Source organism: Pinus tabuliformis, chromosome 5_1 (genome assembly GCF_031772625.1).
Source record: "Pinus tabuliformis cultivar Carrire ecotype Pingquan chromosome 5_1, CPIR1, whole genome shotgun sequence".
Classification (NCBI taxonomy): domain Eukaryota; kingdom Viridiplantae; phylum Streptophyta; class Pinopsida; order Pinales; family Pinaceae; genus Pinus; species Pinus tabuliformis.
The window spans coordinates 580,150,914-580,177,728 of record NC_142305.1 but is presented as its reverse complement, the minus strand read 5'-3'; the positions used below and the strand labels follow the sequence as shown (position 1 = coordinate 580,177,728).

General features: G+C 39.5%; 1 protein-coding gene across 1 annotated transcript; it reads right to left on the bottom strand.

Moving 5' to 3' along the window:
• Positions 1–26,514, bottom strand: LOC149166170 (F-box/kelch-repeat protein At2g44130-like). The gene is made up of 2 exons (XM_089430080.1): positions 26,479–26,514; positions 1–756 (listed from the first exon to the last, which is right to left on the bottom strand). The coding sequence occupies exons 1-2, from the start codon at positions 26,512–26,514 to the stop codon at positions 1–3; spliced, it is 792 nt and encodes a 263-aa protein (XP_089286206.1).
• Between the last annotated feature and the right edge of the window lie 301 nt (positions 26,515–26,815).

The window sequence follows — 26,815 nt, the reverse complement described above, 5'->3', positions numbered from 1 at the left end:
TCACATATCATCCACTCGTCTCCACACGCCCGTCTTTGGATCATAAAGTTGTGCACTGTTTCCATCGCCAAATACAAAGAAATTTTCTCCCAGAAAAACTCCATAACAGTCGCGTACTTCTTGGGTCATTGGAGGCAAAATTTCCCACTTGTCTTCTTCCACATTGTAAGCCTGTGCTGCTGCGAACCTAGCATTTTTCTTATCTTGCCCACCGGCAACGTAGATAAGCCCGGTGGTAGAAGATACAGAGCAGGCGAAGCCGGTCCTTGGTGTAGGCATGTCGGCTCCTCGGCGCCATTTGGCAGTGACGAAATCAAAAACATAAACTGTGCTTGTCGGATGTATTCCTTCCATGAGAACCAGCTTCCCATTAACACAAACGCACTTACGAAACCATGGAACTCCACAAGTACAGTCTGGAATGGGACGTAGCATTGCCCAGGTGCGGCTGAGAGGGTCGAATACTATTATTCTGCGGGTATTCTGCTTACATTTCGTGCCTGGTATTGGAAGTTTTATATTCTGAATCATACAGATCAAGTGGTCACTCGTTGCAGAGGTCAGCCGCTCCTTATAAAACTCTGGACTACTCACTATATCTTTCCACTTTTTGCACACCGCTTTGAGGTTGGAGTGCGATTTATATGGAACTCTGAGCAAGCACTGTCGAATGATGTCGTCTGGAAGATCATTAATAGTTCCTTCGCGTCTCAGCTGTGCCAACCTCTTTGAGCTACGCAGGCTCTGGGGTTTTACCTGAAATGAAAAAAGAAACAAAATGAGTCGTGACTAACCATTCTTTATAGTATCATTGCATTATCAGAATTTATCAAGCGCTCAATCGTTGCAGAGGTCAGCCGGTCCTTATAAAACCCAGGATTACTCACTATATCTTTCCTTTTTTTGCGAACAGGCTGGAGGTTGGAGTGCGATTTATATGGAGACTGGAGTGCGATTTATATGGAAGTCTCTGTGCCAACCTCTCTGACCTACGCGGGCTCTGGCGTTCTACCTGAATTGAAATAAAAAGAAACAAAATGAGTCGTGACTAAAACAATAATATCAGAATGACAAAACAATCATGAAGTATTTGTGGTACCATGGCTCTCTTCCTGTTTAATGATTTGCAGGTTGCCGTGGAGAAAATATGTATCGCTTAATAATTTGCATGGTGCAATGGAGAAATTATGAATAGCTTGAGAACAAGGAGAGTATATATATTTTACCAGAGCGAAAGTAAAAATTCATTTCGCTTTAGTCAAGAAGTGACCGTTAAAGATTTGAACGTTAAAGCGTTGGAACCCTTAACAAATGTGAACGTGTACGTGTAAAATGGCTTTCACCTGAATGGAACTGTTATTCAAATATAAATCTTTAAAGTGGCGTTGACCATTCAATGAACCCTTTAGACTTCATGAAAATGTAAACCGTAAGAGATGCGCTGACCTAATTATTTTAAATTTTAAAATAAAATTTGATAGATATTTAAGGGTATATTTAAAATTACAAGATTTTAAAGGTTTATTGTCTAATCAAATTTAGAAAACTAATGAGAACTCTAAGATAAAAAGAAATATCAATACATAAGAGTGAACTAAGCCAGTGGGGTTGGGCCTAAATCCAAGAGCCTTAGCCATATGGAACTAACTCAGTGATTAACCAATAAGAAACTTTTCATTATCATTGTGTTAATGTCAAATACATCACATAACTATTAAAAAATAATAGTATGAGGTTCTTAAGCTCGATAGCTTTGTAGCTAAAAAATGAATCCTAATGAGCTATTTTGGATGTTTATTTATACAAGAGGGTAGCTACTAAGAATTCCCTATAAAATAGGAATGCTTATCTCCCAAAACTCAAGAAGCATCAACCTTGATCTTCTTTAACTGCACTTGCTTGGCTACAAATGACCTCACATTGCTTGGCTGCCAATGACCTCGAGATGATGAGAGAGAATGTGGTGATTTTGGTTGATTTTGGGTTAAGGAGGTGGAAAACCTCCGGGAATCTCTCCCTGCTATCTACTATGAGATCCTGCATTGCAATCATTTAAAAAATGATCCACTTCTTGCATTTAAACCATATTAAGCCACATGATATAGAAAAACATCTTTTACCCCTCTCAATAAGAATAATATAACAAAATTTGTAAATAAATATGAAAAATAGATAGTTCTAACGGTGGAGGATGGCATTATGACCCTTATGATATACCTATTAATGAGCCTCATCATCACCCCCTACTAAAATTGTTCCTCATCCTTTGAGCAAGTCAGACATCAATGTCCATATCTTTCATGGCCCTCGTGGCCTCCCTGACATCCCAAGGTTCCTCGTATGGTGTGCCTTCTTAGGGATAGAAACCTTCTTTCCTTTCTATCTCTATCCATTCCTTGTTCTCCTCTACTTCATATCTTCCTTCGTGTATGACTAGAAACAAGGGTGAACTAAGCTTGAGCCCAATCCAATTGACTTTCAATCTTTGCATGATACTTTTGTACAATGGTGTCCTCTCTAATGAATTCATTAGCTTTTCATGAGAGAGATATTCTATAATTTGGAGACTGTGAGGTAAGGTATTCCATCTCCTCTGGCAGGCTTGCTAGCTTTCCATTCCCAACAACCTAAGTGTCTCTAAAAATTGTGAGATGACTCGTTCTTCGGGGGCAAGGTATTTGGGAGCTAGGCCAGCATCATTGGAGATGATGCTATGATTGATAATGAAAACCATTGGTCTCATTAGCTCTACCCTGAAATATAATGGTTCCTTTTCATCCTTTTCCATATCTCTCTTTACTTCCTTAGCTCTTGTCTCCTCATGATTCATCTAGGATGCTAGTGAAATCACCTGTGTATCTTGAATTTGGCATTGCGATCCCAAAAACTTATATTTGGAAAGGTGAGGTTATGAATGTAGAACTCAGCCAATTTCACTTTGTCTTCTATGCAAACTTAGTTGAAAAATTCAATGAACTATTTGTAATCTTGAAATGGAATTGACCCATGTTGTGCTAAGTCTTTTATTTGGAATTACATCCACTTCTCTTTGAGAAAGAGTGCATAAGGCTTGGATGGATGTCTACACTGTAATGCCTCCATGGAGAGGATTGTCATTGTGGTCAGTTGAGTTTCCTTCTCGTGCAACTTCTCCCTCAACCACCTATTTTCTACCTATAGTTTCTCCTTCATTGTGGACTCCCTCTCTTGTAGATCACTTAATTCCTTTCCCATTTCAAGGACTTTTTCTTCCATGAGGCCCACATCTTCCACCTTCTTATACTTAGCAATTTGCATCCATCTATGGGTTCTTCCTCTTTATTCTTCTAGGTCAAAGAAAAGTGGGACTGGAAACTTTTGCAAAATAATTCTCCCTCCTCCAATGAATTTATAATAAGAGCTTAGGCTAGGTTGTGGACTAGGCTCCTAGAGCTCTGGGAAGTCCCTCTCAATTTTTTTGGGGAAGCTTCTGCCTCTTGCAGTTGTTATGTCACATTCTTCCCCTCCTGTTGCTCATTTTGTGCCTCCTGTAGCATGCTCTGCTCCTCCTGTAGCATACTTTGCCCCTCCTGTAACTTCTCATTTTCTTCTTGTTGGAGAGTGGTAGGCTTCTTGGGTTGTTTGAAGGAGGTTGATCTAGTGGTGGGCCTCCTTACATATGTTATAAGAGTCTTTGTTATGGTTTTGGAGAGGTGACCTCTTCATTTTTTCTTTGTTGGGGACTCTTTAATTGTGATAGGGGCCTTTTAGTGAGTTTGTGGCCTCCCTTGCTTGATCTTACTTCTTTTCCTAGTCTTAAAGTATAGGGGGCTTGCATTTGTATCCTCCTTTTGCGTTTGACCAGGGGGATGAAGGTAGCTAAAGTTGCATCTACCTCTTTGTTAGTGGGTCATAAAGATAAACTTGCTTACTTTGGGGATATCTATGTTTTTCAGCACTTAGTAGTCTTCTAAGGACTTGAATTTTCTTATTACTCCCCCTCTTCCTCTGCATCTTTCTGTTTTCCTACCTATACCTCTAGTTATTCCCCTTTTATTTATATATACACTTCTCTTTCCTCTTCTTATCACCCTACTACTTCTTCCTCTCTTGTCCTTTCCCCTTCTTCTTCTTCGTCTATTTTTCCCTCTCTTACTCCAACACTAGAGGTTGGGGTCTCACTTGGTGTGAGTTTCCGTGTGTCAATGAAGTCCTCTCTATCCATGTCTATCGATTTGGACCAAAGGAAATGGATTCCCAATTTTTTCAAGGCATCCACCACTACCAGTTTAATGAGGAAATCATGGCCTAGGTGTTGGTGTTTTCCCTCTCTCACTTTTTAACTTGTGTCCCTAATGGATTGTAGGAGGAAGTATGGCACACTAAGTGTTTGATCCAAAGGAAATTCTACTGAAGTCTGAGCTCATGAAGTAGTCTAAAGTGGTAGGCATAGGCCACATATGGAAGGCCAACACATCCCAAGGATAAGGTAGGCTCTCCTTTCCAACTCCATTCTTGTCCTCGACAGGCTTTTCATTGGCAATGAAGATTTTATTTTTAGTAGTGGAACTGGTGGTTTTGTCTTCTCTACCCCATTTTATCCCTAGAGGTATAATTTTCACTCTACAAATTAGTTCATGGCCAACTGAGATAGCTTACCTGCTCACCAGAGTAGTGGCACTATCTTTTGTTTGTGAGTTAAGTGTCATGGAAAATACAAATGCAATGTCATCAACATACCCTTTTCATAACTCGAAGGATCCTAGCCACTAGTGACTTCTAAAACTATTTATCACATGAGGATGTAGATGGATTCTTTTGGTATGTGTTGGCTCCCTTCTCTTAAATCCTTGCCCCATCTCTTCTCTATGTTTTTAGCTAAGTGAAGGAGAGATACTTATTTTAATAGCTTTAGTTTATAATTTAGTGGAAGTAGTGAGTTAAAATTTTTTGTTGATGATAATTGCCTACATTCCCTTTAATCTACATCTCAAAAATATCTTTCAATTTCACAATTAGACTCCTACTTCCTATAGAATTTGGAGTTCGCCTTGCATAATAACTTATGGATGGATGAAGGAGATGGTGGCACTTACATTTTATCAAGTGGTTTGGGATGAAGGTAATAGTTTAGAGACCAATTCGACCTAGTGTAGCATTCCTTTACCCTTTTAGTCTTTCTATAGCAGCCTCTTGATTGTCCTATGGTATGCCTATATCTTCCTCCTATAACAATGGTAGAACAGGGTTCAAAACTTCTTTTTGGCAACCCGATCTTGTCCTCTCCTCAACTTTTTTTGAAATGACTAATTATGCAAAATAATTCAAGCCCCGGTACATAATATGCCATTTTTGGCTTAGGCCTGCAACATTGTGGTGGCCTGATAGTCACATGAGGTTTCCCCTTTTGGACTGTTGTCCCCACTCATAGTAATTATTCCCTCTTTCCTCATAATCAACATCCTCTATATGTGATCCCAACTTGATTGATGTGACACCTCCACGTTGCATGATTGTTTACCATCAATTTTATTTCACTAGCCGAGGGTGGCCATGTTAACTAGCCACCTCCAACTTATTAAAACTTCTCCTGTCAACAATTAGATATTTTCATTAGTTTAAAATAGGGATGAGGTTAGACTTTTCCATACCTATGCCTACCTCATGATTGAATTGATGAAAGTATTTTCATGTTGGAGCTGGACCATGTTGTTGGCATCAAGGGAATTGACTTGTTCTATTTCTTTCATGTCTATTTCTTCATTGCTCCTCATGATATTTGACTGATGTGTTTGTTGTGTGTACAAGTACCTTGTTGATTTCCAAGCTTCTACTATTGGTGGAGAGTACTACAGGGAGTGATATGACTATTGTGGAGTGGCCTCATAAGTTTTCATTACCCCCTATTGAGGATAGAAAACAACATTATTTCTTTCTGTGATGTGTGCCCAAGTTGCTAGAGGAGGAGGTTTTCTTCCTGGAGCACTCCTCTCCTTTTCCTTTGGGGTCCTCAAGCTGCATGGGGGTGATGAGAGAGGATGTAAAATGTCTTGAGGAAAATTGTAGTACTTTGAGGGAGTGGTGTATATTTTTAGAAATAAAGAGGATTTCCTTTGTGTGTTTCTCCAAAAAAAATTAACAGGTGTAAGATAGGGTGGAGGAATTTCAGTGAAAAATAATTTTTTTATGGAATGGGATGGATGAGTGATGGATGGATGGTGAACTATGGTGGGAAAGCCTTATTCATACTTTTCAAGGTCATGTTGGGGTGTCCTTTTCTTCAGATATCCCTCCTGGAGCTTTTTAGAACCCTCCTATAGCACTACAAGACCTCCCTACATCATTTATAGGCCCTTCCTATAACAGTCCAAAGAGGAGTTGAAACTTGAATTTTGGGACAATGGGATGGTGGAGAGGGATGATGAAATCAGTGTGAATGATGCATATGAAGTTGATGTATGGAGGATTCAAGATAATATTGAGAATGTTGGTCCTGTAGCTATGGAATCTACCACTCTCTTTAATACTGCAAAATGATAGAAAAAATTTAGCAGACATAGTGTATATCCATTTCTTGTGTTTTTTTTCTTTTGTTTGTTTGTTTGTTTGTTTTTCTCTTTTTTTTTGAGACACATAGGCTTCCTCAAAAGATTTTTCAACCTGTATGCCTTCCCTAGGTGCCTCAAGAGAGGTTTTCACCTATGGATCTTTATTATTTTTCTTCTCTTTTTTTTTCTTCTCCTACGCTACCTCAAAGAGGCTTTCAACCCAAGATATGGCCATAAATACCTCACTAAGGTATCCATATAGGCCTTTTATTTTATACTTTCCTTTTTTTTTTTAATTATCTAGAAATTTTGTGGACTTGAAGTTATGACACTTCCGATCACATTGACTTCTCTACTAATTGTACGGATGAATTCTTCCTTAGACATAGGTTTTCTATATCCCTTCAACCTGTAGCCATTGACAAGTAAGGGAATCCCTTCCTCATCAATGGTTATGATTTTAACAACTCCATTGTCATGAAATTTCTTTATCAAGTATGGGCCTGACCATCTTGTCATCATTTTTTCTTTGAAATCCTTGAACCTAGAATCATATAATAATGACCAACGCCCTTCTTGAAAAAACCTTGTCCTTGATATACCTATCTTGCCATACCTTTGCAATTGTATAACGTTAGTGTGTAGGGGCATGCATTCTGAGCTCATCCAAGCTATTCTATTGGATCAACCTCTCTTGTTGTGATTTGGTGACCTCTAAGTTCCATTGGGATACCATTCTCAAAGTATTATACTCAAACTCAATAGAAAGAAGAGAATTCTTTCCATAAACTAGATCATATGAGTGAACCCAACATTTGTCTTCCAAGTGGTGTTATAGGTCCAAGTGGCCTCCACTAATCTGTCAGTGAAACCTCTCCTGCTTTTGCTCACAACCTTTCTGATTATGTTCTCCAATGCCCTATTTGTAACCTCTACTTGTGCATTTTCCCGAGGCTGATATGCAGTAGAGGTTCTGTGTTTGATATGATGATGCCTTAGAAGATTCTTGATTAGATGTGATGTCAATTGATCTCCTTGATTGATGACTATCTCGCTGGGGTACCTAAATTTGTAGAAGATATTTTCCCTTAAGAACTCACTCAATTTCTCCTTTATTATTTCCTTGACAACCTTTTTCTCAACCAACTTTGTTAATAAATCACTATGCACAATGATGTAATTTTGGTACCCTGATGGTGGATCAATTGACCTAATGAAATCCATGAGCCACTTGTGAAATGTCTCCAAGGATAGCTAGGTTTGTAGATGAATTTCATCCCTGGGTGTGGTTTTTTCCATCATATGGCATTGATCACATCTGTTATCTTGGTGGAGAGTAGGCCAATAATAGCCAGCTTGTAGAGCTTTGAATGTTGTTCTCTTGTCCACGAAATGACCTCCACAAGGCCCATCATGGCATGCCAAGAGGATTTTAAAAACTTCCTCTTCCCTGCCACATCTCATTAAGATCTGACCTTAGCCCAGCTTGAAGAGATTGCCCCCAATCCCATTAAAAGGGGTGTTTTTCTTAAAATTATGCTCTTCTCCCTAGATGACAGATTTGGGGGAAATTTTGCAACAGCTAGGTAGTTGGCTATGTTATAAAACCATGGAGAGAGCACTGATATAGAAAATATTTTCTCATTTAGAAGTTGACGATCAACAATCCCTTCATCGCGTGTAGGCAAGTCAAGTCTAAACAAAAAATCTACAATTACACTTTATTTTCTTAGCTTGTCAGTGATAGTTAAATCAAATTGTTGTAGTAATAGAAACCATATAATGATACTAGCATTGAAATCAGGCTTATTAGTCCAATAGTTAATAGCTACATGGTCAGTATGCAAGAAAGTTTGGTATCTAGTGATATAGTGTTTAAATTTGTTGAAGGAGTTTACAAATAGTAAGACTTCTTTCTCAGTTACTGTTGGAGAGGTAAATCCCCTCTACGGATAGAGGTGATCCCTACTAGCCCAGCAAGGGTCTAGCAACAATCACACAATGCTGCTACGCATATTCCTAGTTACAATTAAACAAGAGGTAAAAAGCACCTACTTGGATTCCTGCGCTGTCGTTTGACGAAGAGATGTTGCCTTCGCTCCCTCGCTTCAGCTGGTCACAATCCTCCGCGATCCCCGCGAATGGACACCTGCACACACGAAGAGAAAGCAAACGCAAGCGTGAAATCTAGTAAAAGTAACCATACATCAGTCAGAAAAGATATAATTCACATTTACCCATTGCATAGACAAACGAGAATGGAACAATAATAGCAGTCATCTATTATTAATCAGAATAGAGAAGAGTACAACCAAATGTTCTGACGTCGGTAACCTTCTCAGGAGGGGCCAGTCAGCATGTATCTCAAGCATTCACCTTTGAGGATGGTTCTCCCAAGACAAACAACTCTCTCTCTCTCACACAAATGTCACAAACAACCTTCCCTAAGCAATCAATCACTTCCACACCTAGCACACCAAACCTATAGCAGCAATCTGAGCACTACAAGCTCTGTACAATCCAAGCTATTCCAAGCTAAGTCTAACTAGCTGCTCATGGTAATGGTGAGAGTTTATATAGGAGAAGGAGTCTCCTAAAAAGGTGGAAGGATGAGCTTATCTTCAAGGGAAGTTGTTGGAAAGGGTCGAACAGACATGCCATAGAAGGGAGTCGACATTCACAAAGCTAACAACCAAGCCTGGAGAGATCTGGAAGGCAGGTTGTTTGAACAAATTCGCCCAAACTGGATCAGCGCGGATTATAGGGAAACTGCCGCGCTGTCGGCGCATCTCCATAACTGAAGAAGTCATGTCAGCGCGGAAGCACACGGGAAAGGCGCGCTGTGGACCATCGCGGAAAAGTGATGTTCTTCCGCGCTGGCAGCGCACAGCATACACTGGAAGGCGCCTGTCATCGCGGTTATTTTAGGAACAGACGCGCTGATGAACAAAACTTTGGAAAAATGGGTTTTTAAGCCAGTTCAGGGATCAAGCACTTAGTGATTGTGAATTCTGGGCACAGCAGGGTGACTGACAGGAAGGCAGTGATAAATTACTGTGTAACAGATGCCCCCTAAAGCATGAAGACCGAGAGAGTGGGAGGGGTGAAATGCTTTACAACACACGCCGATCTGGAACACCACCGAGAAGGACTGAAAAACTCTGACAATCAAGTACATGCAGTCTAGGCATGGGCGCAGCCATCCAAAAGACATGCGAGAATGGTCTGTGGAATGGACGCAGCCACCCAGTCAAAGAGACCAAAAACTGATAAGGTATAGTCGCGGCCATCCATGAAGACTCAGGTATGGGCACAGCCATCCGTCAATGAGTCATGTAATGATTATCCACAAAATCACAGCCTGGACCATAAGGAGCAAGGATCCAGGGTCTTGCGCTCCATCTCGACCCGAACAGAGTACAAGTCCAAGCATGTGAATATATGAGTTGAAGTCGAACATGCATGAACATCGTCTGATTACCAGTCAATGATGAAAACCGTTAACAGACGCGAGAGGTACCACCAATAATGACAATGGCCCTCAAGGTACCATAGGTACAATCCGCGGCATGTGAATCAATGAGCTGGTGTCGAACACCCACGGAATCATTCGATCGGAGGCCAATGATGTAAACCTCGCGTCGAACACGAAGAACCTGCCATTAGGGCATGCAGGCTCTAAGGCACCTGAAAGGAGTCTCTAAGTCACTTTCTCGGATAATGAGTTGGAGTCGACGAGAAAGGACCTTGATCGAAGGTGGGCCATGATGATTCCCACATCATCGACACGAGACAGAGGTATAATAGTTTGTGTGAGATAGCGAACGAGGTTGCATTGTGGCAGAGGACAACTTCTCTCGAACATATAACGGCACTGTGACGGGTTTGGCAGTACTTGACATCAAATGAGCAGAGGATAAGGTGATGATGGCAATGAGCAGATGAGAGGTCAAATAGGATATCCCAAACCCATGGAGGCTAGTGAAAACAAAATGAGATGACCCCACCCAGACACGAAGCAACGGAGTGCCATGTTCAAGAGTGACGTACTGCCGAGACGACTGTAATCATAGTTCCATTTTCCCCACCTTTGCAGGTAGGTACCCCGATTATTTTTGGATGACAAGCTTGACGGGGATAACATATGCTTGATGTGTGTCATTTCGACGATATCCGATGTCATTGAGTGTTTAACGAGCCTGACAAAGGAAAAACTCGGCCTCTTTTCTTATTTCGAGAGTCTGAAAAGAATGCGGAAAAGGAGACTCCAGAGGGGTCCTTTTTCGTATAGTTGTGTCTCTCGAGCCCGAAAAAGTATAAAAATATGCTCGAAAGAACTGCCCAACCATTTCGATCGAGGAGTACTTTTCGTAAATAGTAACTTCGACCCGAAAAAGTAAAAAAGCAGTCGGAAGTACGTCGTTTTGGAGCCAATAACGAGTGCGAAACGACAAACACCCGGCAATCTTTTTAGTTTAAACGGTCGAAAAAAGAGCTTTAAAAGTGACCGCCTCTCGTTCCGTTAACGAGTCGAGAGGGGGACTCGGCAATCTTTTCATCTTTAAACGGTCAGAAAAGAGCTGAAAGCAGACCTCCATTTTTATTCTCTTTAACGAGTCAAAAAGGGAAAAATACTCGACAATCTTTTCATATTTTATGAGTCAGAAAAGAGCTTAAAGGTGACTCATCCTAGAGGAACGAGTGGTATAAAGGGTAGCAACTGGTTTCGGCAATGGTGGAACTGTTCAAAACATGTAATGGTTAAGAGGTTGGCTAGTAAAACCACTCATCGCTGCGGTGCCTCAAGAAAGGATAAACAACCAAGTGAGAGCATATGATCGGCCAAAGAGATGGTAGCAATGGAATGAAACAACCAAGGCTCATCTAGCAGAATTCAACGGATAAAAATGGCAATCACGAGAGGTAAATCGGGTATGGGTTCTTTTTTACACAAGCTTGAACCGTGGAGAACTTTGCTTGGATTCGGTTTCATGTTTACACAAGTTTGAAACGAAAAACTATGCTTGTTATAAGTTCGCATGCCCCTAGCATAATAATGCAAATCGAGGTACATGCCCCCCAAGCTTCATTGCATTCGACAAAGTGGATGGAATGAAGGTTCACTTTCGAGATCTTGGAAAGACTCGACTGGGATTTTACGAGATCTTAATCAAAGACTCGATCTGAAAAGGGAGTTGTTTCATTTTTTTTTTTTTTAATGAGGTTGACACAGTAAAAGAACTATCCTCATAACCCTTGTTGCATTTTTTAAGGAGCTTGACACAGGAAAGCGAACTATGCTCCGACCAGACCCAATTGCATTTTTTAGGGAGCTTGACATAGGAAAGTGAACTATGCTACGTAACCCTTGTTTCATTTTTTAAGGAGCTTGACACAAGATCAAGAACTACGCTCCGACCAGACCCAGTTTCATTTTTTAAGGAGCTTGACACCGGAAAAGAACTATGCTCCAACCAGACCCAGTTTCATTTTTTAAGGAGCTTGACACCGGAAAAGAACTATGCTCCACCCGAACTTCATCATAATGAACAGGAAGTCGGGGCTTCCAAGAGTGGCGCTCCCGGTGGGAGGTCAATATCTTGGAAGTCAGGACCCAATGCCCCCAGGACACTATGCACGACGGCGACATTGCTGGATATAGGCACGGGGTAGGTGGCCACGTAGTTGATTTGCGGCGAGGCAGATGCAACTTGTGGATGAAAGCCAGGAGGGAAGGACGAGTGCGCCAGAGGGGCTTGTGGACGAACGAATGATAATTGATCGAACGTCACGATTCTTCCATCGTGTGGAAAAAAAACCACACGGAAAAGTGAAGAAACAAGGGCTCCCATGGCATACACATAATCACGACCAAGGAGAAGACTGAAGTCTAAAGAACCTTGGGTAACTGAGATGTCTATATAGACAGTCTTGCACCCTAAAGTAATAGGAAACTTTGGAAGGATCCCTAATGGCTGACTCGTTCCTCCGTCAAACGCGGTGAGATGCGGTGCGACAAGTACAAGCGATGGGGAACCCAAAGCTCGCCAAGTAGTAACGGGCATAAGACTAACCGATGCTCCTTCGTCTAACACAGTGCCGGGCAGCGCCTTATTGCAAGCATAGGCGGTGACCCAGAAAGGCACGTGGCATGGAAGGGGAGGGGTAGTTAAACGACTCCAATCAAAGGAAATGACCGAGCTACTTGGTGGGGGAACCATATGGTTGCCCCCCTGCTCGGAAAGAACCGACTCTGAATCCTTGGGAGAGGTTGGGGTGGGAACACCATTATCAGGCTCCGGAGGATTTGCCGAGACGAGAAGAACATGAGAATTTTGCTCTTCCGAAATAGAGTGCTCGAGAGGGGGGGAACTCGAATCAACACTCTTTCCGACCAACGGCGGGTCTGGAACAGGCTGGGGACAGCCAGGTTCGGGAAGAGGAGCCTGGACAAGAGAGGAATCTAAAGCAATCTCTTTGTCAACAAGGGTGCGATCTACAATTGTAGAAAGACGTTGATAACCGGCGGGAAATGGATTCGGGGGAGCAGCAAGACTTTCCAACACAGCAGAGGCTTTATCCATGAGTGGACAAAGGTGAAGGGGATGTTTGCCTTCACAAAGTCGACAGGGGATTCGAAACTTCCCTTTCTCCTTACCATTCCCAACTGATGAGGTAGCATCGCCATGATCATCAGTAGATGATGGAGGGCGGGCCGGATCGTGAGACCAAACTTCTAATACCCTGGGAATGCCAGGACAATCACGAAGCAGATGGTCCTCCTTGCATAATCGACAAGGAAACTTGACCTTCCGCGGAGGAGCAGAAGGTGACCCGACTTCAGGTATACTGGAGTGGATAGCTGGACTTGAGGGGGGGACTGTGTGTGTAAGCTCTCCCTTAGGAGACTTCTTCTTCTTGGTCTTCCTCTTCTTCTTCTTATCCACCTGGTTATGCGAATCGAGACTTTCACCAGGCGAAGTATAAGAGGATGACGTAGAAGTAGGCGTCGAAGGGGAGAGATCCACCTTAGGATCAACATGATGTTGTTCAGGTGGAGGGACTGATGGACTAACAGCCGATACGGTAGGGACCAAAGAGGTTGAAAACAACCAAACAGGCAACCCAACAGTTAACCCTGGTAGGGACAACGTTGCCATATACGGAGCACCAACATTCCCAAGAGGAGGGAAGTGACCTGGATTCCCATCAGAGGGGGAACCTGGGTTAGTGAATCCTGGAAAAGTTGCCATAGCAAACGAACACGAAACCTACTCAAGCTAACGCACACAAGACCTAAGCAGGAAATGTTATCGGGGCCGAATAAATTTTAAGACACAAGAACCAAACTTGACCTTTTCATGTTTCAGGAATCGAGAAAAGGACGAAAAGATGACTCCAGTCTCCTTCGAATGTTTAATGAGCACGAAGTGACAAGACGCTCACAGGCACCTTTTCATTTAGGGAGTCTGAAAAGGATCAAAAGTGACTGCTCTGGAGATTCTAGGTAAAAGGTGTGCCAGACTTTTCGCAAAACCACAGAATACTTTTTAGGGTACGGGTGGTCAATCTTCGTGAATGCTGTGTTCACTGCATTGCGAATCGTAAGGCGGCCGACTCGGCTTCCTATGGATAAAGGATAAAAGCCTAATGAGGTCTCCCTATATACGCGACGGTACGTGGGAGCGCAGTCTGTGTTAGACCACTATCGAGTCACAGAAGGAGGAATCACCCAACCTAATGTGAAACAACAGTGACTATGTTTAAAGACGCCAGAACACGTCTCTAACCTAGACCTCTAGATGCTTGCGTTTAGTTCCAATGCGTTTTTAGATTCATTCGGTTCATTTTATAGTTGATCTTGAAATTAAGTTTCGATTTCAGGTCCTATCGTATGTTCTCTCACAATTACCTAGATGCAAACTACATGCCAAAGAATTTCATTTTGTTCGATGAATTCTAGCTATGAGAGGGTAAAGAATTTTGATCAAACAAAACAAATACAAGCAAACAAGCAACCTAATGCAGCTAAAAGCAAGGAAAGGAAACTTTTTCTTTTGAAAATGCAAATCAACGAAATGTTCTTTTCCTTTTCAATTATTGAATACAAAGATACTAGTTTGATTTTTTTTTTTTCAATGGCACAAAGCACCTAAAATGAATTTGGAGGAACCGGAACACCAAGCAAATCACTTAATGAAAGCACACAAAGTTCCCAAAACATCCAACGAAGGCTTCCAAATCAAAAGGAAAACTAAGTTCCGCACGAGCTATGTGATCTAAGCTCGGCAAGACAAGCAAGGATTGCAAGCAAGGAGGAAGCGAATGTGAATTGATCGATCCAAACAATCGTAATCTATGCTTGGTAGTGAAGAAATCGAATCAACATAAAAAAGTTGGTTCAATAATCGACACTAAAAATCAACCAGCAACAAGCAGTGAAAAAACCTCAAGCAAATCAATAAGAGGGTTGTGGATGAATGTTGAATAGACAAGTAACCCAAGCAAACGGTTTCTCGATGAAACTTCTAAAGGGCTAGGTCACATGGTCTAAAAACACAAGAGTCACTCGAATGAAATCAAAGAGAGAGCATCCCTTAACCAAAAAGCAATCAAAACAAGCTAATGAGGGACAAAAAACCACAGGGGATAACAAAGATTGATGAATTCAGGAGATAAAGTTATAAAAACAACCTTTCAGGAGTCAGCGCAAGTTTTACACTAAAAACCCATGTCAGCGCAACTTTTACACAGACCACCCGAGCTGTCAGCGCGACTTTTGCCCAAAAAACCGAGCTGATCTCAGAAAAACACAGTCGTCGCGGAATTAAGCTAGAAACCGAAGGTCAGCGCGGGTAGAAAGCTAGCAAGTGGCGCTGACATCGCGACTATACACGTCTTTTCCGCGCTGATCCGATTTTCCAGGATCGTCGCGACTGTTAGGCGTATTTACGCGATGAACAGGATGTTGCAAAAGGGTGAGCGCGATGTCAGCGCGACTGTTAAAATTAAATCCGCAATGGAGCTCAAAAATAGTGACAGGCAAATCAAAACTCCCAAATCAAAATAGCCAATCTTTCAATCAAACAGGGGCATCTCCCAGATCAACCCAGGAAACGCAAAAGACTGATAATTAATCCCCAATTTCAAAAAGAGAGCAATCAAATTCAAACACAAAGATGGACTCAAGAGACAAAAAGGCTGATCCCCAGCGGAGTCGCCAAATTGTTGGAGAGGTAAATCCCCTCTACGGATAGAGGCGATCCCTACTAGCCCAGCAAGGGTCTAGCAACAATCACACAATGCTACTACGCATATTCCTAGTTACAATTAAACAAGAGGTAAAAAGCACCTACTTGGATTCCTGCGCTGTCATTTGGCGAAGAGATGTTGCCTTCGCTCCCTCGCTTCAGCTAGTCACAATCCTCCGCAATCCTCGCGAATGGACACCTGCACACACGAAGAGAAAGAAAACGCAAGTGTGAAATCTAGTAAAATTAACCATACATCAGTCAGAAAAGATATAATTCACATTTACCCATTGCATAGACAAACGAGAATGGAACAATAATAGCAGTCATCTATTATTAATCAGAATAGAGAAGAGTACAACCAAATGTTCTGACGTCGGTAACCTTCTCAGGAGGGGCCAGTCAGCATGTATCTCAAGCATTCACCTTTGAGGATGGTTCTCCCAAGACAAACAACTCTCTCTCTCTCACACAAATGTCACAAACAACCTTCCCTAAGCAATCAATCACTTCCACACCTAGCACACCAAACCTATAGCAGCAATCTGAGCACTACAAGCTCTATACAATCCAAGCTATTCCAAGCCAAGTCTAACTAGATGCTCATGGTAATGGTGAGAGTTTATATAGGAGAAGGAGTCTCCTAAAAAGGTGGAAGGATGAGCTTATCTTCAAGGGAAGTTGTTGGAAAGGGTCGAACAGACATGCCATAGAAGGGAGTCGACATTCACAAAGCTAACAACCAAGCCTGGAGAGATCTGGAAGGCAGGTTGTTTGAACAAATTCGCCCAAACTGGATCAGCGCGGATTATAGGGAAACTGTCGCGCTGTCGGCGCATCTCCATAACTGAAGAAGTCATGTCAGCGCGGAAGCACACAGGAAAGGCGCGCTGTGGACCATCGCGGAAAAGTGATGTTCTTCCGCGCTGGCAGCACACAGCATACACTGGAAGGCGCCTGTCATCGCGGTTATTTTAGGAACAAACGCGCTGATGAACAAAACTTTGGAAAAATGGGTTTTTAAGCCAGTTCAGGGATCAAGCACTTAGTGATTGTGAATTCTGGGCACAGCAGGGTGACTGACAGGAAGGCAGTGATAAATTACTGTGTAACAGTTACAGTGTAGTTCAATTCTACTTTAGAAATATTTTTACCAATTAAATAAATGGAATATGGTAGCTTACCATCTATTTTTTCCCAAGGCTTCCCCCATAACTTTTTCAAATGCATCAACATGGATATAGAAAGGCAGAGCCCAATTTGGGCCCCTAAGTATGGGTGAAATGGTTCATTTCTCTTTCAAAATATCAAGCGCCTCTTGATAGTTATTTTTCAAACTAAATTTTGAATCCTTGGCCATCAATCCAAACAGTGATGAAGCCACTTTACTAAAGTCCTTGATAAACCTCCTATAATATCCAATTAAGCCAAAGAAACTCCCAACATCCCTCTCCTTTTGAGGAGTAGGGACCCTTTTGATAATGAAAATCTCATTTGGGTCCACTTATATTCCCTCCTGAGATATTGAATGGCCAAGGAGAGTCCTTACATTCATTAAGAATTCACATTTCTAAGGACTAAGTCATGGGTTGATTTTAATGCATTTCCTCAGGACTTTTCCCAGGTTAGAGAGAGCCTAGAGGAAGTCACACACATAGGGAGTGAATTCATCCATGTACATCTCCACAGATTCAAGGATAAGCTTAGGAAAGATGCTAAGAAATTCCCTTTGAAAAGTTGCATGGGCATTGCATATACTGAAATGGAGGACCCTATATGCAAACATACCCCAAGGGCATGTGAATGTAATTTTGTCTAGATCCTTAGGGCTAGTCTTGATCTGATTGTTACCATTAAATCCAAGGAGGAAAGAAAATAACTTCTTCCATGCAAGACCATATAAAACTTGATCAATGAAAGGAAAAGGGAAACGATACTTCTTGGTGGCCTTGTTAAATTCTCTGTAATCCACATAGATCCTCCACTTCCCATTCTTCTTTGGGACCAAACATAGAGGGGACACCCACTCACTATCTGAGATGGGGTATATGAAACCTAAATACAATAACTTTTGCAATTAATCGTTTACTATGTCCTTGAGGGTTGGGCTAATTCAACTCTGAGGTTTGCACACAAATTTTCATCCCTGTTTGATGTAGATGTGATGAGTACAAACTGAGGGATGCAACCCCTTCATTTCTTTATAGTTCCATGAAAATGCATCTAACTGTTCTCTCGACATCTTTCACATCTTCTCTTCATGGTTGAATGAGAGAGAGGGGTTAAATATTCAAGGTTCTAGATGAAAAAAATTATACAACTTTGACGTGGGCAGGACTCATGTCATCTAATAATAATTTAGTCTAAGGACTATGCTCAGACTTTTTCAGAAGCTCATCAAGAGGCATGGTATTGGGGGGTTAGTTCTAGACGATCTAGTCAATGAGGTCATCTTCATTAGGTTTCCCCCTCCTATAACAACATCTAGGGTACAGATTGGATGGGATGCTGTATGATACACTTCATATTCCTCCTCCTCTTCTATTCCCAAGGGTATGTCATTCTCAATGGATATTTGAGTAGGAGGGTACAATACCAATTATTTGGAAAAATTCCCATTCTTAATGGTCATGTTCCTAATCCATCAACTAATGTAAGCATCAATAGTGGTTAACCACAACCTTCCCAAGATTGGAGGATAACATTGAATTTGGTTTTTGGCTGGAGAACCAAGAATTTAGGAGGATAATCCCAAGAGTCAATGGATGCAATTACATCATCAACAACTCCCTCAAGAGCCACTGTGGATCTATATGCAAGTTTTAGTACTATAGTGGTCTTTCTTAAGGCTCCTTGAAGGTTTAGTTTTAGCATGGTTTATTTAGTCATCACATTGATGGTTGCCCCAAGATGAATCAAGGTATGAGAGATAATGATTCCATCAATGTGCACATCTACTACTCGACTTCTAGTGTCTAAATATTTTGGATAAATAACTCTCCCCAACATCAAATCATATAATTGACCAATAACATTGAGGGTGGGGGTGTCACTTTTCATCCTCCCATGGTGTTTGAAAAATTTATCCTTGATAAGCTTATTATAGATGGGAACATCATTAATAGCTTATAGGAGGGGTATTTTCACACACAGATTCCTCAATTCTCCAAGAAGTTCAATCTCTTTCGGGGTGTGCTCATTAGTATGGATCAATTTCTTAAGAAAATGAGGTGGATATACTTGAGGGGTACTATCTTCATTTTCCTCTTCAAGTTTTTCAGGTGGAGATGGTGGTTGGCTATCTGGGAGCAATCGTCCAGACCTAAGGCTGATTTCTTGAATCTCCACAACATAATCATGGTAAGATGTCTCTCCAATGTAGACATGTTGTGGTTGCATGTTATTAGGGGTTGGATTACATTGAGAATGCATCTAAGGTTAATTTGGTGGAGCAAGATGAGTGATTTGTGGTTGAGGTGGAGATGGAGGCAATAAAGCAGGAGGTTGGTTGAGTTGAGGCTTCACCCTTGTGATGGGTTATTCTATTGAGGAGGTTGAGTGTCATATGGCTAAAATGGTTAATTGACATGTTGGGGAGGATACGAAGGAGCATAAGGCCAAGAAGGAGCTATGGACCATGATGGATGAGTGGAAGAGTACCAGGGTGGCAAGGTCACATTTTGGTTGGGATGACAATAAGAGTAAGATGCACCTCACATGCCTTGCTGGTATGGTCAAGGTTCTTGAGGCCTCCTTTGATTTATAAAGCAGAGCTTCTCAGCCCCACCTTCTTCCCTTTAGTATCCAAATTTCGAGCCAGGAAAAGAAGAGCACTTATATGTGGACAGGTTTTCCTCACATACTCGGTAGACCTCTATGTCATTTAATGGACATTCATTTCAAGGGTGTTTTCTAGTGCATTTAGGGCATAAAATAGATAGGGATCTCCTTGATTCCTCTTATCTCCTCTTCATCTTCATGGTATCCATTTGCAAATAAAAGGTATTCAACATTTCACTTCTTAAAGTCCCTGAACATCTTCCCAATCTCATTCTTGATGGATGTTATGGAAGGGGAGGAACTGACCAAGCCGTGACTTGCCCTACCCTTCTTCCTAAAAACCCTAGAGTGATTTTTGAACACTATTTTGATGTCATCATAGGATAGCTAATAGATGTATCCCTTAGATAGGATGTTGATGTTTCCTAGCATGTCCTCTCTAATCCCTCAGAGAATAATTAGTTTGATTGATTCAGGATCAAGGGTGCATCTGGCCCTCCTATAACTGAGTTGAAATCTATCCTCATATTTCTCTAGGGATTCATTAGGTTTTAGAGTCATTCTAAATATTTCTTCCTTGGTTTAGTTAGACCTACAACAACCCATGACTTGTTATTAAAGGCTTGTTGCATTTGAGCCCAAGTATTTATGCTATCACCAGGAAAGCCCATAAACCAGGACAAGGCTACATCCTTAAGGGTAAATGGGAATAAATGTAACTTATGGTCATTAGATTCATACTCATAGGTCCTACAGACAAAAACAAATTCAAACATAAAAGTATGAGGATCCTCCGAGGTTAAGCGATGGAAGTGTGGAAGTGTAGTAGGGTTTATATTCTTCATTCTATCCTCTCCATTAGTCTCTATGATAGGGAAAACCTCATTGTTCCTATTTTTAGCCATGGTTTGGGTAGGTGAAATGTGTTCTTATTCTTCCCCAATAAGTTCTTCAAAGATATCAGGTTTCTCACCTATGGGGTCTTCTAACTCCCCTGTAGTCACAGGGGAAGTTGAAAGTCACTGAACAAGAGTGAAGGTTGATTAGTTGAGAGTGTGGGGTGTTTTGTAAGAATTTTCCTTGAGTATATCTATTCCTACGATGCATGGAATAAATTTTTTTCTTCTTTTATGTGACTTTATTTAAACTGAATGCAAAAGAGGAACTAATACTTAAGTAGAAATAAAATCTACCTAGACACCTCCACAAGAATGATGCCAAAAAGTGGTGTGCCCTCATATTGCACCAAGAATGTTGCAACTACCAAGGGCTCCTCAACATTATTTCTCAACCCTAGGTTCATACAAAATTTGAGGTGCAATGATATTTACACAGTAGATGGGATTCTACTCATGCCACCCTTAACTAGGACATTTGATTAATAGTGCTCCAAAACCATTCTTTCTATTGAATTAGACAGAAAATAACTAATGACTTGGTGAAATTCAAAACTATCTCTAATGATAGAAAGGAAAATGATTTTTAATCCTCAACTTGTAAATTCTATTGAATCAATCCATGAAAACACATGAGCCACACAAACTGTAGAAAGGGAACTTCATTATCTTGCAATCAACCATCTAGCTACCAAATCCACTTGCATACAAGAAAACTAATCTATCAAATCATCACTCAAGATTTCATGCATCATCTATCTAGCTTACACTCGCCTATAAATCAAAGTTCTATTTTTGGTAAATCTATGATAATGAGACTAATGTTATTCTATTTTGCAGTGAAGGAAAAGGATGGTTGGAATGGCCTAGGTGCTACCCTTGATCCTGGAGTCATGGTTGTAGGTAAACATACTTTTGAACTAAGTCAAAATTGCATCAGAAGTCAAAAAAGGTGTTGAAACACGCTGCTACAAGTATGCTATAGGAGGCTGCTACAGGTGCCCTGTATTGCTACAGGAAGGCCTGTAATTCTAAAGGAAGGCTACCAGGAAGGTTTAGGAGGTAGGAATTGTGATTTCAAGGGAGGGTAATGTGGATGGAGGTTGGGGTAGATGGATGAAATGTGGTAAAAACCCCTATCAAAGCTCAACACCTTAGGAAGGCTTGGCTTTAATTCGGAGAGTTGCTCATGGTGACTTATGTTAATAAGCTCAAGGCAAGAATTTGCGATTCATCAAAGAGGGTGAAGAAGTCCAAGATGGAGATGGTGGAAGGTCCCTTGCCTACAAATCCAAACAATCCTGCAACATCACATGCATATACTCTTTTATCATTGACAAAATGGAAAAACTAATAGTGGAAAAAATGAGTTTGATTTAAGTGTCATCTAATCTATGCCAAAATATATGATCAATTCAATAAATCAACTCCTCAGCGATAGTAAGCACATGCAAAGCAAGATGACTAACTTAAACCTTCTTCGAAGAAATGATAGACATAGTACTTTTAGACTGTGATTGTAGATCCTTCTATTCATGTTTCCATGGGAGAGATGAGATAGAGGTTGCAATCACAATATTTTTAGGGGTTATTTTCTAATGAAATGCAAAAGAATAATAAGAAATCTAAGATAAAAAGAAATATCAATACATAACAGGGAGATAAGACACTATTTTTTGGCCCAAACCCGAGAGCCTTATCCCTCTCGTACTAACTTGACGATTAACCAATAAGAAACTTCTCATTATCATTGCATCAATGTCAAATACATCACATAACAAGCCAAAAATAACAGTTTCAAGTGCTGAAGATTGATAGCTTCTTAGCTGAAAACAAAGTTCGAATCCTAATGAGATATTTTGCATGTTTATTTATACAGGAGGGTAGCTACTAACAAATCTATAAAAAAAAGGAATGGTTGTCTCCCAAAACTCGAGGAGGGTGGATCTTTATCTTCTTTAACTCCACTTACTTGGCTTCTAATGACCTCGAGATGATTAGAGTGTGTGTGGTGATTTTGACTTATTAAGGGAGTTAAGGAGGTGGAAAACCTCCTAGAATCTCTCGCTGCTCTCTACTCTGAGATCATACATTGAAATCATCTAAAAATGCTCAATTTCCTATATTTAAGCCATATTAGGCCACATCGTATAGAAAAACATCTTTTACCCCTATCAATAAGCATAATATAACAAAAATTGTAAATGAATGTGGGAAATATATAGTTCTAAAGCTGGAAGATGGCATTATGACCCTTATGATGTACCTATTGATGAGCCTCATCATCAATCCCTTGGTTTTATTAATATAAGGGTTCATATTCCTAGGGTATGTTGTTATTCATAAGGTTTCTAATATTAATCCTAGGGTTTAATATAAATCCCTTCTATTTATAATCATGGTCAACCATCATCCAAAGTTGCATTATGACAAATATTGTCTCTATAAGAAAATTAACCATGGTCATCCATCATCAACCATGGGCAATCATGGTCAATCATGGTCCAACATCACATTGTGACAAAGATTGTCCCAATATGAAAATAAACCATGGCCAGTCATAGTAAATCATGGTCAATCATGGTCATTAATGGTCAACCATGGTCGACCATGGTTAACCATGGTCCAATGTTGCATTATGAAAAATATTGTCTCAATATGAAAATAAATCATGGTGAACCATGGTGAACCATGGTCCAATATCATATTGTGGAACGATTGTCTCAATATGTAAATCAACCATGATCAACCATGGTCCACCATGTTCAACCATGTTTATTTTAGAATTTATAAGATTTATCATAGGGTGTATATACCTTAGTTTGTAATATTTATCTTACTGTTTATCATAGGATTTTCTTGATACAAAAATCAATCATGGTCAGCCATGGTCCAATGTTGCATTATGACAAAGATTTACTCAAGATGAAAATCAGCCATGGTCAACCATTCTTATTTTACGGTTTATAATGTTTACCTTATGGTTTATATACCTAGTGCCTATAATATTAATCCCTTGGATTAAATATTATTTCCGTGGGTTTATAGTCCCTTCGATTTTTAGTATTAATGCCTTGGGCTTATTAGTCCCTTAGGTTTATAATATAGATTAGTTGGGTTTATTAATATAAGGATTCATATTCCTAAGATATAATATTATTCATAAGATTTGTAATATTAATCCTAGGGCTAAATAAAAATCCAATGCATTTATAATGATGGTCAGCCATGGTCCAATGTCACATGTGACGAATATTGTCTCATTATGAAATTTATCCATGTTCAACCATCGTCAATTGTCATCAACCATGGTTAACCATGGGAAGCCATGGTTCAACGTCACATTGTGACAAATATTGTTTCAATATGAAAATCAACCATGGTCAACCATAGTCAACCATGGTCCAACATTATATTATGAGAAATGTTATCTAAATATGAAATATAATCATGGTCAAGCATGGTCTATCATGGTCAATCATGGTAAACCATGGTCAATAATCATAGTCACATTGTGACAACAATTGTCTCATGGTCTAGCATCACATTGTGTCAACCATAGTCATCCATGGTCAACCATGCCCAACGAGGGTCAACAAATGTCCAACGTCACATTGTGACACAGGATGTCTCAATATGAAAATGAAGCATGCTCAACGATGTTTGTTTTAGGGTTTATAAATTTTATCTTAGGGTTTATATACATTAACTTTAATATTAATCCCTTGGGTTTACTATTTCTTTGGGTTTATAATATCAATCCCTTGGGTTTATTAATCTAAGGGTTCATATTCCTAGAGTATAATATTATTGATAGTCTTCATAATATTACTACTAGGGTTTAATATAAATCCCTTGGGTTATAATATAAATTTCTTGGGTTTATAATATTAATAATATCTTCAGTTAATAATATCAATATTTATTATATTATTAATAATATCAATAATGTTATTATTTTATTATAATATAAAAATAATTATAATTATAAATTTTCATTATAATTGTTATAATTATTATGTATTTATGATATAATGATAATAACATTTTATTATATAATTATTATTATATTTATTATTAATATTAATATTAAATCCATATCCATTGAGGCCTATCAACTTATATATAAAATGTGGCTGTGCATGTGATTGATATACTAAGTCTATCAACAATATTTATTTATGTGGTTGTGCTAGTTTAAAAGATATGAATAACAATAAAATATAAAATATTTCACTATGCAAGATTAAGTAATATCGATGTACATTTATTAATATATTAATAGTACTAAATCATTTTTAATATGGAAAACCTGGTACATAAATAAAATATTTCAATATATATCTTTTAATGTGAACTATGGATATGTGTATATATTATATTAAATAATTAAAAAAAATATTATTGTTAAAACAATTCAAGTAGCCACTCCACCCCAATGAAAACATTTAAGAGAGGGACTACATGGCTAGTGGCCCCATGCAAAACTATAATAACATTATTTCTTTGATTTATGAAGATGGCAAGTGTTCACTTCAGTTTCAACTTCATTTTTTGTTTGTGACTTTTATGGTGTAATATGGTCGCTCCCCCCGCCCTAGGTGCTATTTATGTTGGGGTCTTATGGAATTTATGGATTTAATGGGTATGTGCACACTCAGTTACTTGTAATATCGAGGACTTATTTTCTATTTTTTCCTTAATCATGTGGTGTTGTCATGGTTGGTTTTTAGTTATGTCATGCTTTTGTCTAGGATGGTTTGATGGGACTTATTTTTAGACATTATGACTTTGAGGAGAGGTAGTTTTTTTCTTATTGTCGAACCACCTTACCATATTCATGCCTTGCACCATTTGAAGGTTTGGACCATGTGTGATGCTTACATTAAGGTACTTCTTGAGATATATAACTCTATTAACATACCATGTGTGACACTTACATTTAGGTTCTAGAGACACCTAACTCTATTAACATGTTCTTTGGTCTTGAATTTAATAGTTGGTTGGTATACAACATTCCCTATTTTTGAGATTAATGACCTGTGGTGTGCTAGCAACTGCTAATTATTGTTTCATCCTTATCCTTGGGATCTTCAGTCTCTATATCTCCTCCACTAGTGTGTTGAGTATTGTCCTTTTAAAAAAAAAAATCCATCTCTCAAGTTCAGGTGCAATAGCCAAAGTGGAGGTTGTCACTCTCCCCAAGGTAGAAGTTGCCTCTAGAATTAGAGGTTGTAACCATATATCAATTTTCTCTAGCTTCCAATATTTGTGATGAGGTTGGCCATCTTGAGTCACTCTCCATTGAAGATCCCTTTCTTTGATTCTAAAATCTGAAGGAGTTAGCCCACCGCATTCTTGACTTTGTTCACACCAGTGCCACACTAAAACAAATATGTTAACACCATTAAGCTTCATTCCCATTAAAAACATCTTGGGCACCATTGTGAAAGAGAAAAATGAGGGAGAAATGACTATTTATAAACATTGTCCAATGCCATATAAAACATATAACTACTCCAATGCTAAAAATCCTACTCTAATGACTTCCCCATATTCTTGATTTTTTGTGATATATTAATGTAACACTTTTATTTAATATGAATAGGTGATAGAATTGTTTATTTAAACACTATAAAAGTATAACTTTTGATAATTTTATAATTTTTATTCTAATTGAAACTGCATATGTAAATGGTGTAGTATCTGCCATTCAAATTAAAAAAAAAAAAATATAGTTTCAAGTTTTCTACTGGACATTGAATTAATATTAAAAAAAAAAAACATATTAAAACCAAAACAATGAGTAAAATCTGGACATTGAATTAATATTAAAAAAAAAACATATTAAAACCAAAACAATGAGTAAAATAAATATCAAACTTGATGAGAAAATACATTTTTAAAATGAAAGCTGGGAAAAGAAATTGATTGACAGATAAGAATGCCCCTCAAATTTATATTCTGATTGCGTTTAAGCCGAAAGAAATCTTTATTTAAAAAGAATTACAATGTAAAACATACGTTTAGCGAATAGATCGATAATACGAATACAAACATGACGGATAATATCATATCTCCACGGTTGCAGCGGCTATAGCTACGCCGTTAAACTTTTCAGGTACGTGGAATTCAATCAACTCGTGAGTTGACGGGTTTAACAAACAACAAGCCTGACGATGCATACTGTAACGTTCACACGAAAAAATATGGCCGCGCCACTCTGCAGTGCACCAAGTAGCACAAAATTTTATGGGAATAACAGTTTCGGTAACCCAATTGTTGTCCTCCGCATCATATTTCATCAACTGTCGTTCAGTGAAGGTATACAGGTGGCCAGAAGCAACTAACGACGACCACC